At 38.4% G+C, this 16701-nt stretch overlaps 1 protein-coding gene and 1 long non-coding RNA gene across 2 annotated transcripts in view; both read left to right on the forward strand.

Moving 5' to 3' along the window:
- The window catches only part of LOC306648945, a 440075-nt gene that overhangs the window by 78430 nt on the left and 344944 nt on the right, over positions 1-16701 (forward strand). The gene's annotated exons all lie outside the window — the stretch shown is intronic.
- Positions 11165-12430, forward strand: LOC306648446 (mothers against decapentaplegic homolog 2-like). The gene has a single exon (XM_079118613.1). It carries the CDS (start codon positions 11318-11320, stop codon positions 11999-12001), a length of 684 nt encoding a protein of 227 aa, XP_078974739.1. The 5' UTR covers positions 11165-11317; the 3' UTR covers positions 12002-12430.

A 16701-nucleotide genomic window follows, 5' to 3' on the forward strand; every position in this document is an offset into this window, starting at 1 on the left:
CAGGTCTGGTTTTGCCATCATAGTCATGGATGATACAAAGACACGGGTGACCAGTCTGTCCGTGCTGTGGTAACATGGGGAGACCACTGCATCCTTAGTGTGCCATGCACCAAACCTCTTCTGCCACTGTATAAACAAAATCAAACACACACTACACAGGGATTCACATTTCAGAGTTGATATTCAACACATGCCACTTTGGCCACCCAGAGGTCTTCTCTGAGGGGTGAGGTGCAGCTGTTTTGAGGCTGCTGCAAAGACACCTGGAGTCCTTTTCCCCATGTGAGACTGCCACTGGTGCCACCAAAGCCATTGCTGTTCCCTGGTGGTCACCTGGAGTTCTTCCCTCTGGGTCGCACTAAAACTGCAACCATACTCACCACCACCAGTGCTGCTAACACAACTGATAACTACAGCTTCTGCTGACCACCTGCCTGATGCCATTGAACTCTGCCACTACCACTTCCACAGCTGCCCAGAGGTCCACAGCCAGGAAAACTCCAGGTATGGTTGCACGTGGCCACATCCATTTTAAGACACGGGACAAAGCCTGTGGTTCGGTTGGGCTGCTGGTGGTCTTTCTGCCACTACCATGTTGGGGTACAGTAGCCACTTTCTGAGGACACCAGAGGTTCACTACCTGGGTGCCCACCAGATTTCCTGCACCTGGTCTTTTCCAGCTGGGAGTGTGACTTGCCAGCATCTACTTACTGTCTCTCAGGATTGCTCATCCCTGGTAGTCTCCCTCCAAATTCCAGTGGCATTGAGACCTTGGGACAACAATGTGGTAGAACTCAGGAAAACTGAGGCCCAGATTGGTGGGAAAGTGACTGGGTCTGCTAGGGCCTATCTGGGCCAGACAGTCTTGTGGAAAGTCAGAGACAGGGCTGAGAAGTTTTTTAACATGGGCACAGGTGGTTGTTCTATTTTTCACCAAGATTTATTTTATTTTTATTTTCCTCGTCTCTGGCATCTCCAGCATATTTGGAGCAGGGTGCTTTTTGTGCATCAGTTTGTTGAGGACAGTGATATAGCCATGGTGTTTTGCAGATCTGCTGTACATTCTTACATTTTTAATTTGTTTTCTCTTCATATGTATTCTTCCTCTTGCTGGTCTGTCTTCCTGGATTCCCTTTATACCTTTTCTCCACCTAAGAACCAATCTCTATTGGTTCCTCTTCCACACTTCCTGTGGATTTTTCCTTCTAGGTGCTCTTTCTCCCTCATGTAAACCATGTCCTGCACTTTCTGTTCTTCATACGTCCACTATTTTAGATTGTAAATCAGGCAACTTTTCTGATTTTATTGTGGACAGTCACTGAACTCATCATTGCTGTTTATATTGACAGGGCACTGGGCTCCTTGGTGGGAGCTATGAGATTTGAGGCTCCATATTGTTTGCACAGGGTGCTATGGATATCGGTCTCCCTCATAATAGTGGGATATTGAAATCTTCATGGACAATATAGGTCTACAGGATAGAATGTGTACTGCCTCAGATCCACAAAACTAGCTGGAAAAACACACAAGCAATGTGAAAAAACAAAAGAACAAAATGCCACAAACAAACCAAGATGCCCCAATAAGAAAGTTCACTTATAACACAGTAAAAGAAATATCCAAGAAGGAGTTTAGAAATATACATATATAATCTGATCTTTGAAGTAAAGAATAGTATAGAGAGTGAAATCAAAGAGAAAATACAGGATGTGAAAGATCACTTCTTAAAGAGTTTGAGATTGTGAAAAAAACAGCACAAAACCTTGAAATGAAGGAGCCAATAAATCAAATTATAAATTCAATGGAAAGCATCACCAACAGACTAGACCATTAGGAACACAGAACCTCAGACAATGAAGACAAAATATTTAGTATTGAAAATAATGTTGACCATGCAGAGAAGATGGCAAGAATTTATGAACAGAACCTCCAAGAATTATGGGATAACATGAAAAGACCAAATTGAAGAATTATCAGGATAGATGAAGAAGCAGACACAAACCAAAGGTATGAACAATCTTTTCAATGACATATCAGAAAATTTCCCAAGTCTAAAGAATAAAATGGAAAATCAAATACAGAAAGATTACAGGACCCCAAATGTACAAAATTACAGCAGACCCACACCAAGACACATTATAATGAAAATGACTAAAATACAGAATAAGGACAAAATCTTAAATGTCCTGAGAGGGAAAAAAAAAAAACAAATTATATATAGGAGAAAACCAATTCAGATCTCAACTGCTTTCTCAACCCAGATCCTCACAGCTAGGAGGTCATGGAACAACATATTTCAAGCTCTGAAAGAAAATGGATGCCAACCAATAATTTTATATCCAGCAAAATTAAGTTTCAGATCAGAAGATGAAATAGCCATGTTGCACAATAAACAAAAGTTATAAGAATTCACAATTAGAAAACCTGCACTACAGAAAATTCTCAAGAAATTTTTCCATGAGGACAAAGTGAAGAATAAAGTAAAGACCAGCAAAGGGAGGAACTACACTAAAGGAATAGTCAAAGGAGACTCTAAATCAAATTCAAAGCCATAATTAAATGAAAATGATCAGTAATATCTCAGTAATAGCCTTGAATGTTAATGATTTAAACTCTTAAAATGAAAGAGAATTGCAGATGACCTTTTATAAAAGCCCCAAAAATATACTGTCTCCAACAGACTCACCTCAAGGGCAAAGACATCCACAGCCTGAAAGTGAAAGGATGGGAAAAAACATATCACTCTTATGGGTTTTGTAAACAGGAAGGGTTTCCATCCTATCAGAAAAAATCGGACTTCAAGCCAAAGTTAATCAGAATGGACAAAGAAGGTCATTTCATTCTATTGAAGGGAATTACACATCAAAAGACATAACAATTGTAAATATTTGTGCCCCAACAAATGGAGCACGTGTGCACAGCAAACAAACCCTTCTCAATTTCAAGAATCAAATAGACCACAACACAGTAATACTAGGTGACATTAGCACACCTCTCTCACTACAGGACAGATCTTATAAACATAAATTAAGTAGAGAAATTGTAGAACTAAATAATGTAATCAATAATTTAGATTTAATAGAGATATATAGAATATTTCATCCATCAATGATCTAAAATAGATCATATCTCATGCCACAAAGCAACTCTTAGGAAATACAAAAAAATGTAGATGATATCCTGCATTCTACCAGAATATAAAGGACTGAAATTAGAAATGAATGATTCAATATAAAATACAAGCTACTCTAACAAGTGGAGATTAAATAGTACATTATTGAATGATGAATGGATAATAGAAGAAATGAAGGATGAAATGAGAAAATACGTAGAGGTAATTGAGAATACCAATACAACATACCAAAATCTCTGTGACACTATGAAGGTAGTACTAAGAGGAAAGGTCATTGCATTGAGTTCATATGTGAAAAGAATAAAAAGTCAATAAATAAGTGACTTACCATTACATCTCAAAGCCCTAGAAAAAGAAGAACAAATTAACACCAGAAGAAGCAGAAGACAGGAAATAAATGACATCAATGAAATTGAAACAAAAGAAACAATTGAAAAAAATGACAAAGCAAAAAACTGGTTCTATGAAAATAATAAATAAAATTGATAACACCCCTAGCCACCCTGAAGAAGAGAGAAAATAAAAACTGCTAAAATATGTGATGAAAAAGGAAATATCACAATGGACACAACTGAAACACAGAAGATAATTAGAAAGTATTTTGAAAATTTATACTCAAATAAAAGTGAATATCTCAAAGAAATCAACAAATTTCTAGAGACATACAACCTACCTAAACTGAATCAGAAGGTCATACATGATTTCAATACAACAAATTCAACTAATGAAATAGGTAACACCATTAAAAGCCTACCAAATAAGAAAAGTCCAGGACCAGACAGATTCTCAACCAAGTTCTACTAGACCTTCAAAGAATGAACAAAAATACTACTCAAATTATTCCATGAAACAGGAAAGGAGGGAACCCTTCCAAACTCATTCTATGAGGCTAATATCACCTTGATGCCAAAACCAATCAAAGACACATCAAGGAAAGAAAACTGCAGACCAATATCCATGATGAACATAGATGCAAAAATTCTCAGTAAAAGTCTGGCAAATCACATACAAAAACATATTAAAAACACAGTGCCTCTCAACATGTGGGGTTCACCCCAGTGATGCAGGGTTGTTAGAACATATGGAAATCAATAAATATAACTCATCATTTCAATAGCTTAAAACAAGAATCATATGATCATCTCAATAGATGCAGAAAAAGCATTTGACAAAATACAATACCACTTCATGTTCAAAACACTAGAAAAACTAGGGATAGTAGAAACATACCTCAACATTGTAAAATCCATACATGCTAACCCAAGGTCAGCATCATTCTAAATGGAAAAAAATTGAAAACATTCCCTCTAAAAACTGTAAAAAGACAGGGCTGCCTTCTTTCACCTCTTCTATTCAACATTGTCCTTGAAAATCTAGCCAGAGAAATCAGGCATAAGAAAGAATATGAGTATACAAATAGATAAAGAAGAACTCAAATTCTCACTATTTGCCAGTGATATGACTCAATATTTAGAAGATCCAAAACTACATCAAAAAACATTCAGATGGTATGCCTTTATGCCATATACAAGCAGAGAAACAACATGTATCCCATTTGTTTACAATTAAAAAAAAATTAAATTAAAAAAAAAGATTTAAAAAAAAAACATTCAGAAATAATAAATAAATTCAGCAAAGTAGCAGGATATAAAATCAATACCCACAAATCAAACACATTCCTATACATCAGTAATGGATCCACTGAAAGAGAAATAAAGAACACTACCCTACTCGCAATCATCTCAAAAATGAAATAAAATACTGGGGAATCATTCTAATAAAAGAGGAGAAAGACCTCTACAATTAAAACTACAGGACACTGAGAAAGAAATTGAAGAAGACCTTAGAAAATGGAAAGGCCTCCCATGCTCCTGGACAGGCAGAATTAAAATTGTTAAAATGGCCATAATACCAAAAGTGTTATACAGATTCAATGCAATCCCTATTAAAATCCCAGTGACATTCTTCATAGAAATAGACAAAGCAATTGTGAAATTCATTTGGAAAAATAAGAGGCCAAAATAGCCAAAGCAATACTCAGCAAGAAAATTGAAGCAGGAGGCATCACAATACCAAACCTCCAGCTATACTACAGAGCAATAGTAATAAAAACAGCACGATATTTGCACCAAAACAGACATGTAGAGCAATGGTACAGAAGACACAGAGACAAGCCCACATAATTGCAGTTTTCTCATACTAGGCAAAGGTGCCACAATCACTCACTGCAGAAAAGATGGCTTATTCAACAGAAGGTGCTGGGGAAACTGGAAAGTCACATGTAACAAAGTGAAATTATACCTCATCATGCACAAAACTCAACTCACTGTGGATCAAAGAATTAGGCACTAGAACAGGGAACCTGAGACTATTAGAAGAAAAAGTAGGCCCAAATCTTTACCACGTTGGCCTAGAATTTGACTTCCTTAATAAGATTCTGATAGCACTTCTGATAGAAGTCAAATCAAGAATGGATAAATGGGATGGACTCAAACTAAAACTCTCTTGTCAGCAAAAGAAACACTCAATAATGTAAAGAGAGAGCCCATATATTGGGAGAAAATCTTTACCACATGCACCTCAGATAAAGCATTAATCTCTAGGCTACATAATGAACTCAAAAACCTTAACACCATAAAAACGACACAATCAATAAATGGGCTAAGGAACTGAACAGACACTTCAAGGAAGAAATACAATCAATCAACAAATATATAAAAAAGTGCTCAACTTCTCTTGCAATTAGAGAAATGCAAATCAAAACTACTCTAAGATTTTATCTTACTTCAATCAGAATGGCAATTATCAAGAATAAATGCAACAATATGTGTTGGCAAGGATGTGGGGGAAAAGGTACACTCATACATTGTTGGTGGGACTGCAGATGGATGCAACCACTTTGGAAAGCAATGTGGAGATTCCTAAGAAAATGTGGACTGGAACCACCATTTGACCCAGTTATCAAACTCCTCGGTTTATAACTAAAGGAGTTAAAATCAATACATGAGAGTGACACATCCACATCCATATTTATAGCAGCTGAATACACCATAGCTAAACTGTGGAACCAACAAAGATGCCCCTCAACATATAGATAAAGAAACTGTGATGTATATATCTATGATGGAATATTACTCAGCTTTAAAGAGGAATGAAATGATGGCATTTGCTGGTAAATGGACAGAGTCAGACAATATCATTCTATATGAAATAAGCCAAAACCAAAAACCCAAAGACCAAATGTTTTCTCTGATATGCAGAAGTTAATTCACAATAGTGGGAGTTAGGGAAGAATAGAGTAACTTTATATAAGATGCAGGTGAATGAAGGAAGGGGAAAGGGTATGGAGGGAGGTAGGATACTAGAGTGAAACAGACATTATTGCCTGTACATGTATGGCTGCATGATCTATGTGATTCTATAATATATATAATCAGAAAAAAAGGGAGATTATACTCCATTTATGTATGAGCTATCAAAATGTATAAATACATTTTACTGTCATGTACAACTAATTAGAACAAATAAAAAATAATTAAAAATTTAAAAAAGAAAACTACACAAAATAAAATTCTACAATCATAAAAAAATGAGTTGATATTCAAGAAGAATTTTATGGCTTGAAATGGTCTGCTCTAAAATAATGTAATACATTCCTTTCCCTCAAAGACATATTCTCCAAAGGCCACCTCAAAAATCACCACAAACTAGGTTTTTTGAAGAAAAGAAATTTGATTTTACCCTCAGGTGTTTGGAGTCTGAGCCCAGTAGCCAGCATGATGGGGCTCCAGGGAGCACAGTCTCTGGAAAACAGGAGGTATCTTCTTACTGTTCTCAGTTGTCCACCTGCAGAGAGGGGCTAGAGTCTACAGCTTTTCCTATAAGGACAATAATCCCACTGGATCAGGACCCAAATTTATTACCTCATTCAACCTTAGGTATATCCATGAAAGTTCTATTTCCATATCCTGTAACATTTGGGGTTGGGTGTCTACATTTGAATTTCATGCACACAAATATTTTGTGGGTTTTTTTTTTAACCTGAAAATGGAGGGGAGGGATATACCTTACCTAGAGCAATGATTTCACAATATATTATGCTTTTACAGTAGATGGAAAAATCCTTGCAAAATGCAGTCTTTTTCTTGATTAATATAAATCAAGAGAGACAAAAAATAAATTAATGAGGGACAATGCAGAAAAATTGTTAGGGTTACACTCAAACCTACCTGTACATGCATGCATCTGGTGCTAAAAAGCATACAGAGGAGTGTGAGAAAGAAGCCCAGGGGACCTCTGCCAAACCCCATAGGAACATTCTTAGGGATGGACCTGAATAGCACTGCTACGACTGTGAGCCAACATTTGGCACCTGAGTTAAAAAAAGATATCAACTGATAGAAAAGTAAAACACATTCTCTATTGATATAAATAGGATCCTAAGTTGTGAACTACAACATCCATGTGTCCAGCATAAAAATCAAACATCACTAAGAAAACAAGTTTGAATATTATCCTAGTGTTAGAGGTGGTTTACACGAAACCATCAAAGTATTAAACATATTGTAATTGAACATACACCTTCCATTCAGAGGCCTCCATGGTCAGATGTGGCCTGCCACTGAGGTTTGTGAGTCCCAACCCAGACATTTCCTTCTACTGAGACTTGGACCCTGCATAAGACAGGGCCTGATAGGCTGAATTCTGTGGTCATGGGGTAGGTCCTGATAGACTGAATTCTGTGGTCATGGGATTGAAGTTTGAGCCACAAAATCTCCCCTTGCAAGAAAGAACATCAATCAATACACACCCAACGATGGGTCAACAAATCAGTTCCAATTACTTGTGACCAAACTGAAAGGATAACTACAAAAATGCTCAAACTAGCTAACAAATTTTTCAACCCAGCAGTACAGACACTTGCTCATATTTGAAAGGAGAACATAAGCCAAGGAATAGAAGGTATAATGAATATCAAAGGGAAGGAATAGTGTTCATAAACACAGGAACCAAAATTTATAATTCCATGAATGTTCTCAGTGGAAGAAACAATGACAATTGAGAAAGCCAGTGTGCTGGCAGAGAGATTGGCAAGTAGCACCCAGTGAGAACAACACACAGTGCTTGAAGAGAAAAGAAGAAATCTCTCCCCGTAGGACAAAACCAAAAGATTCACATCAATACATCAGAGTAACAGAAGAAAAGAGGAAGAAATAAGGGGGTGAGAAAAATCATAACAACACAATACTTGAAAACTTGAAAGTTTCATGAGAGACTTAAACCAACTCAACCAGCTGAGCTCACCAAAGGGATGAATTGAGAACATTTACACTTAGGCATAAGAGTTCATTGGTGAAGTGTGATTGTATGAAACAGTGAAATTCATTTTGATATGTTTGCCAATGCACATCACATAATTTAGTCAGTTTCATTGCCCACTACCTCACCTTGCACCCCAATTATTTTCATCCTTGAATCTACTTTTCTCCCTCTAGTTTTCATGAAATCCCTTTTGTTCTTCCTTCTCTCTATCTTCCTCTTATGAGAGGACACATGTGACCCCTAAATTTTTGAGTGTGGCTTATGTCACTTAACAGGATGTTTCCCTTCTCCGTCCATTTTCCTGCCAAAGACATAATCTTTTTCTTCTTTATGGCCCAGAAAATTCACGCATGATTATCTCAAAAGATGCACAAAAATAATTTGACACAGTCCAACATAATTCATGCTTAACACAAGAGAATCTAGATAGACATGGAATTTACCTCAACATTGTAAAAATTACACCCAAGGCCAACATCATACTAAACACAGGAAAACTGAAAGCATTTTTTTAAAACCAGAAATAAAACAAGAAAATCCATCTCACCACTCCTTTTCAGCATAGTTCTTGAAACTCTTGGCAGAGCAATCAGACAAGAAAAGGAAATTATGTTGACATAAATAGAATAATTAACTATATGAAAAATATAAATAAATGTATAAAAAGAACCAAATTTTCTTTTTGCTAATGACTTGATCCTATGCTGGCTAGAATGAGGGGAAAAATGTACTCTTATACATTGTTGGTGACACTGCAAATTATTACACTCATTCTAGAAAGCAGTATGGAGAGTCCGCCAAAAAGTAGGAAGAAGCAAACATGTGGCCCAAGTATCCTAACCCTTGGTATTTATCCTAAAGTTTTGCTTATTATAGTGATAGAGCCATATCAATGTTTCTATCACTGCAATTCAAAATAACCTAGCTATGTAACAGCTTGGGTGCTCATCAACAGAAAAATGGAGGAAAAAAATGTGTGTGTGTTCACACTGGAGTTTACTCAGCAATAAAGAAATGAAATTGTGGCAACTGCCAGTAAATGGATGAAACTGCAGGACATCATGCTGGGTAATGTTAAGTCAGACTCAGAAAGTCAATGGTCAATGGTTTTCACTCATGTGCGGGAGCTAGAGCAAAATGGGAGCTAGAGGGAGGAAATACAAGAAAATGGAAAAGAGACCAGTGAAGTGAAAAAAGAGAATTTAGGGGGAGAAATGAGGGACAGAAAAGAGAGGAACAATGGAAGGAAACTATCCTATGTACATATATGAATGTGCCACAATCAATTTCATATATATACTATATATATCTGCATGCATGATTTTTTAAAATGTATAAACACAAAGGACAGTAGAATAGGGAAAATGGGACTATGCAAGGGAGGAAGGAGAGAAAGGGGAAGTACTGGGGAAGTAATTTCAGCAAATTATGTTCCAACCTCATATAATTCTGTCAAAAAATGTCCCAAATTATATGTACATATAGTGCACAAATGTAAATTTGTAAAACATACAATAGTGTACCATGATCAAATGCATTTCATCTCTGGGATGCAAAGTGGTTTTATCACTTGTAAATCAATAAATGTGATTAACCACACAAATAGAATGGAGGACAAAAACCATATGGTCATCTCAATAGATACAGTAAAATCATTAACAATATCCAGTATACATGAATGTTTAAAACGCTGGAAACACTAGTGAGAAAGGAACGTGTACCAACATTCCAAAGATGACATAGGACAAACTCAAAGCCATCATGCAGAATTTAAAAAAAAAAAAAAAAATGTAGGACTACCCGCGCGCCAATCGGCCCCCGGCCCTTCCCGCGGCGCTCGGCCTCCTTCCTTCCCTCCTCCGCTCCCTCCGTCTTCCGTGCGCGCTGCGCGGCGCGCGGCCGGCGTGCTTCGCGCCCTAACGGGCGGCTGGGGGCGCCAATCAGCGGGCGGCAGGGTGCCGGCCCCGGGGCTGCGCCGGAGAATCGGCGGGCCTCGCGGCCCGGGGTGGGAGGCGGGTCTACCGCGCGGCCGCGGCAGCGGAGGAGCAGCGAGCTTGCAGCCCGCGAGCGCCGAGCGAGCCGCCCGCAGGTGGGTGCGCTGCGGCCGGCCGGCGGGCGAGGCGGAGAGCGGAAGCGGAGCCCCCTCCATCCCATCGGAAGAGGAAGGAACAAAAGGTCCCGGGACCCCCGGATCTGACGGGGCGGGACCTGGCGCCACGGTGCAGGGTAGATTCACAAGACTATTTCCCTAGTGTGGAGCTGCCTTGGGTAAGAGTATGTCGTCCATCTTGCCTTTCACTCCGCCAGTGGAGAGACTGCTGGGATGGAAGAAAGCTATCACCACTCAAAATTGTAATACTAAATGTGTTACAATACCAAGCACTTGCTCTGAAATTTGGGGACTGAGTACCAAATACGATAGATCAGTGGGATACAACAGGCCTTTACAGCTTCTCTGAACAAACCAGATCTCTTGATGGCCTTCTTCAGGTTTCACATCGAAAAGGGTTGCCACACGTTATCTATTGCCGGTTATGTCACTGGCCTGATCTTCACAGTCATCATGAACTCAAGGCAGTTGAAAATTGCGAATATGCATTTAATCTAAAAAAGGATGAAGTATGTGTAAATCCTTACCACTATAAGAGAGTCGAGACACCAGTTTTGCCTCTGATATTAGTGCCACGGCACACTGAGATTCTAACAGAATTACCGCCTCTGGATGATTATACCCACTCCATTCCAGAAAACACTAACTTCCCAGCAGGAATTGAGCCACAGAGTAATTATATCCCAGAAACGCCACCTCCTGGCTATATTAGTGAAGATGGAGAAACAAGTGATCAACAATTGAACCAAAGTATGGACACAGGCTCTCCAGCAGAACTGTCTCCTACTACCCTCTCCCCTGTTAATCATAGCTTGGATTTGCAGCCAGTTACTTTCTCAGAACCTGCATTTTGGTGTTCAATAGTGTATTACGAATTAAACCAGAGGGTTGGAGAGACATTCCACGCATCGCAGCCCTCACTCACTTTAGATGGCTTTACAGACCCATCAAATTCAGAGAGGTTCTGCTTAGGTTTACTCTCTAATGTTAACCGAAATGCTACAGTAGAAGTGACAAGAAAGCATATAGGAAGAGGAGTGCGCTTATATTGCATAGGTGGGGAAGTTTTTGTTGAGTGCCTAAGTGATAGTGCAATCTTTGTGCAGAGCCCCAATTGTAATCAGAGATACAGCTGGCACCCTGCAACAGTGTGTAAAATTCCACCAGGCTGTAACCTGAAGAACTTCAACAACCAGGAATTTGCTGCTCTTCTGGCTCAATCTGTTAATCAGGGTTTTGAAGCCCTCTATCAGTTAACTAGAATGTGTACCATAAGAATGAGTTTTGTGAAAGGATGGGGAACAGAATACCAAAGGCAGACAGTAACAAGTACTCCTTGCTGGATTGAACTTCATCTGAATGGACCTCTACAGTGGTTGGACAAAGTATTAACTCAGATGGGATCCCCTTCAGTGCATTGCTCAGGCATGTCATAAAGTTCATCACCAGTTGAGTCCCATCAAAAGACTTAATGTTAACAACTCTTCTGTCATAGTATTTGTGTATGGTCCCGATGGACTGTTTGCTATCCAAAAATTCCAGAGAAAACAGCACTTGAGGTCTGTTTAAAGCACCTTGTGGAATCTGTTTCCTATATTTGAATATTAGATGGGAAAATTAGTGTCTAGAAGTGTCTTCCTGTAAAGGGGGAAAAGAAGATTTAAAGACTTACTGGTATCTTGTTGGGCATAAGACTGAGTGTCCCAAAGGTTTATTAATAACAGTAGTAGTTATGTGTACAGGTAATGTATCATGACTCAGTATCACAGCATTGTGCTGTTTATATACATTTTTAGTTTGCATAAATGAGGTGTGTGTGTGCTGCTTCTTGAGCTAGGCAAGCCTTTATAAAGTTACAGTACCTAATCTGTTAAAAAAAATGTAAATATTTCCTCCAACATCAGGAAAAACACAAGCATATCCACTGTCCCTATGCATACTCAATACACTATCTGAAAGTCCAGTAGAAAAGTCTAGATAGAAAAGGGAAATTAAGCAGTACAAGAAGGAAAAGTGGTCAAATTATCAGTTCACTGATGACATAATCCTGTAATTTTAAGACCCCAAAACTGCCACAAGAACACATGAACAGACCAAGAAATTTAGCAACTAGCAGGACACAATTTCAACATACAAATTTTGGTAGCTTTACTGTTCTCCAATAAAGAACCCTCTGAGAAACAAACCAGGAAATCTATCCTGTTCACAATAACTTCAACAAAAAAAAAATACAATATTTGGAAAAAATCTAATCAATTGGGTGAAAGATCTCTACAATGAAACCTGAAGAATCTTGAAAGAAGGAACTGAAGAATGTCATAGAAGATGGAGAGACCTCCATGCTCATGGATAGGCAGAATTAACATTGTCAAAAAGGCCATACTACCAAAAGTGTTATACAGACTCAGTGCAATTCCTATTAAAATTCCAATGACATTCTTCATAGAAATACAAAAGGCAATCATGAAAGTCATTTGGATAAAAAGAGATCCAGAATACCCAAGGCAATTAGTGAGAACAGTGAAGCAGGAGGCATGACAATACCAGATCTTAAACTATACTACAGAGCAAGAGTAAAAAAGTGGCATGGTATTGGCACCAAAATTGACATGTACACCAATGGTACAAAATAGAAAACACAGACACAAACCCACATAATACGGTTATCTCATACAAACAAAGGTGCCAAAAACACACACTGGAGAATAGATAGTCTATTCAACAAATGGTTCTGGGAAAAATGGAAATCTATATGTAGCCAATGAAATTAAACCTTTATCTCTCACCCTGCACAAAATAATCAACCCAATGTGGATCAAAGACTTAGGCACTAGAACAGAGACCCTGTGCCTAATAGAACAAAAACTAGGCCCAAATCTTCATGTCAGTTTAGCACCTGACTCACTTAACAAGACTTCTAAAGGGCAAGATGTAAAACTAATAATCACTAAATGGGATTAATTCAACCAAAAAACTTCTTCTCAGCAAAGGAAACAATCAACAATTTGAAGAGAGAACCTACAGAATGGGAACAAATCTTACCACCCCCACTGCAGAAAGAGCACTAATCTACAAGATACATACAGAACTCCAAATACTTAACACCAAAACATCAAATAACTCAATCAATAAATGGGCTAAGGAACTGAACAGACACTTCACAGAAGAAAAACTACAATTGATCAACAAATGTGAAAAAATGTTCACCATCTCTTGCAATAACAGAAATGCAAATCAAAACTAGGATTTCGGGGAGATCCAAGATGGTGGAATAGAGGGTGACTGCATCTCCAGTAGCTCCAGGACCCAGGATTCAAAAAGGGGAAGCATTGAGAGACTCAGACTAAAATAGAGCCACAGGGTGAGTCTCCTCCACCGGTGAAGCTCGGCCTGGGCAGCAGGCCTGGACAGGGGTGGCTTATCAGAGCAGGGCAGGGCAGCTAGAGTCTTCCCCAGGTGGCCCGGATCACTCTGGTGGTGGGCTCTTCCCACACGACCACCTTCTCCAAGCAGGAAACACAGTGAGAGCCTTTCTGCACAGAGCCAGATCCAAGTCCCGGAGCCAGAGGCGTGTTCCGGCCTGCAGTCAGCTACAGAGACCAGGACAGGGCAGCTAGGGACTTCCCCAAGCAGCCCAGCTCCCTCCAGCGGGAGGCACCTTTAAGGCTAGCTTCTGGGAGCATACCGCCCAGTGAGAGCCTTTCCACACAGAGCCAGCTCCAAGCCCTGGAACAAGTAGCGGGCTAGGGGCAACTTTCTTCGGAAGCACTGCATTATAAGGTTATTCCACGATTTCAGGCTACTGAAGGCTGGGAGGTGGTACACTAGAAATCTACAGGGACACTATAAGCCAATAGAGGAAATCTGCAATATCACAGAGTCCCACTGACATCTGACCAATATGAGAAAACAAGGGAAGAAAATGTCCCAAACCTAGATACTATATCAATAAAACCCAATGACAGCACAGCAGAAGAAATGTCAGAAAGGGAGTTCAGAATGTACATAATTAAAACAATCAGGGAAGCAAACAAGGAGATGAAAAGCAAATGCAGGCATTAAATGATCGCACCAATCAACAGATACACAAACAAATACGGGAAGCAAGAGATCAGTTCAATAAAGAGTTACAGATGCTGAAAAAAAAAAAACAGAAATCCTTGAAATGAAGGAAACAATAAACCAAGTTAAAAACTCCATAGAAAGCATAACCAATAGGATAGAACACCTGGAAGACAGAACCACAGACATTGAAGACAAAATATTTAATCTTGAAAACAAAGTTGACCAAACAGAGAGATGGTAAGAAATCATGAACAGAACCTACAAGAATTATGGGATATCATGAAAAGGCCAAATTTAAGAATTATTGGGATTGAGGAAGGCTTAGAGAAACAAACCAAAGTAATGAACAATCTATTCAATGAAATAACATGAGAAAATTTTGCAAATCTGAAGAATGAAATGGAAAACCAAGTACAAGAGGCTTATAGGACTCCAAATATGCAAAATGACAACAGACCCACACCAAGGCACATTATTATGAAAATACTTAACATACAAAATAAAAACAGAATTTTAAAGGCCGTGAGAGAAAAGAATCAAATTACATTCACGGGGAAACCAATACGAATATCAGAAGATTTTTCAATCCACACCCTAAAAGCTAGAGGGGCCTGGAACAACATTTACCAAGCCCTGAAAGAAAACGGATGCCAACCAAGAATCTTATACCCAGCAAAACTTACTTTCAGATTTGACAATATATAAGATCCTCCAGTCATAAACAAAAGCTAAAGGAATTTACGAAAAGAAAGCCAGCATTACAGAACATTCTCAGCAAAATATTCCATGAGGAAGAGATGAAAAACAACACTGCAAATCAGCAACAGGAGGAAGTAGCCTAAAGGAATAGCCAAATAAAGGGGAAACCAAATCACGTCAAAAAAAAAAAAAATGAGTCAAGTGACTGGGAATACAAATCATATCACAATAATAACCCTCAATGTTAATGGCCTGAACTCATTAGTCAAAAGACATAGACTGGCAGATTGGATTAAAAAGAAAAATCCAACAATATGCTGCCTGCAAGAGACTCTTCTCATAGAAAGTGATACCCATAGACTAAAGGTGAAAGGATGGGGAAAAAATATATAATGCACACAGACACAGCAAAAAAGCTGGCGTATCCATCCTCATTTCACATAATGTGGACTTCAAGCCAAAACTAGTCAGAAGGGATAAAGAAGGACATTACATACTGCTTAAGGGAAACATAAATCAGCAACAAATAACAATCATAAATATCTATCCCCTGAATATTGGCTCATCCATGTATGTCAACCAAATCCTTCTCAATTCCAGTAATCAAATAGAACACAACACAATAATACTAGGTGATTTTAACACACCTCTCTCACCGCTGGATAGATCTTCCAAACAAAAATTGAATAAAGAAACCATAGATCTCAATAACATAATCAACAATTTAGACTTAACGGACATATATAGAATATACCATCCAACAAAGAATGAATACACTTTCTTCTCAGCAGCACATGGATCATTCTCTGAAATTGACCATATTTTATGCCACAAAGCTACTGTTAGCAAATACAAGAAGATAGAGATACTACCTTGTACTCTATCAGATGATAATGGATTGAAATTAGAAATAAATGACAGAATAAAAAACAGAAACTTCTCCAATACCGGGAGATTAAATAATACAGTATTATATGATGAATGGATAACAGAAGACATCAGGAGTGAAATTTAAAAATTCTTAGAAGTAAACGAGAACAAAGACACATCATATCAAAATCTCTGGAACACTATGAAAGCAGTACTTAGGGGAAGATTTATCTCATGGGGCACATTCAACAAAATAAGTAGAATTCAACAAATAAACGACGTAACACTACAGCTCAAAGCCCTAGAAAAAGAAGAGCAGACCAACACCAAAATTAGTACAAGACGGGAAATAGTTAAAATCAGAGCCAAAATCAATGAAATTGAAACAAAAGAAATAATCAGAAAAATTAACAAAATAGTTGGTTCTCTGAAAAAATACACAAAAGTGATAAAGCCTTAGCCACACTAACAAAGAGAAAGAGGGAGAAAATTCAAATTACTA

Source organism: Sciurus vulgaris, assembly GCF_902686455.1.
Source record: "Sciurus vulgaris genome assembly, chromosome: 17".
NCBI classification, from domain to species: Eukaryota; Metazoa; Chordata; class Mammalia; order Rodentia; family Sciuridae; genus Sciurus; species Sciurus vulgaris.

What these genes read in the sequence shown, in the direction of transcription:
- LOC306648446 (XM_079118613.1), top strand. Translation starts at nt 11,318, where the DNA reads ATGGACACAGGCTCTCCAGCAGAACTGTCTCCTACTACCCTCTCCCCT.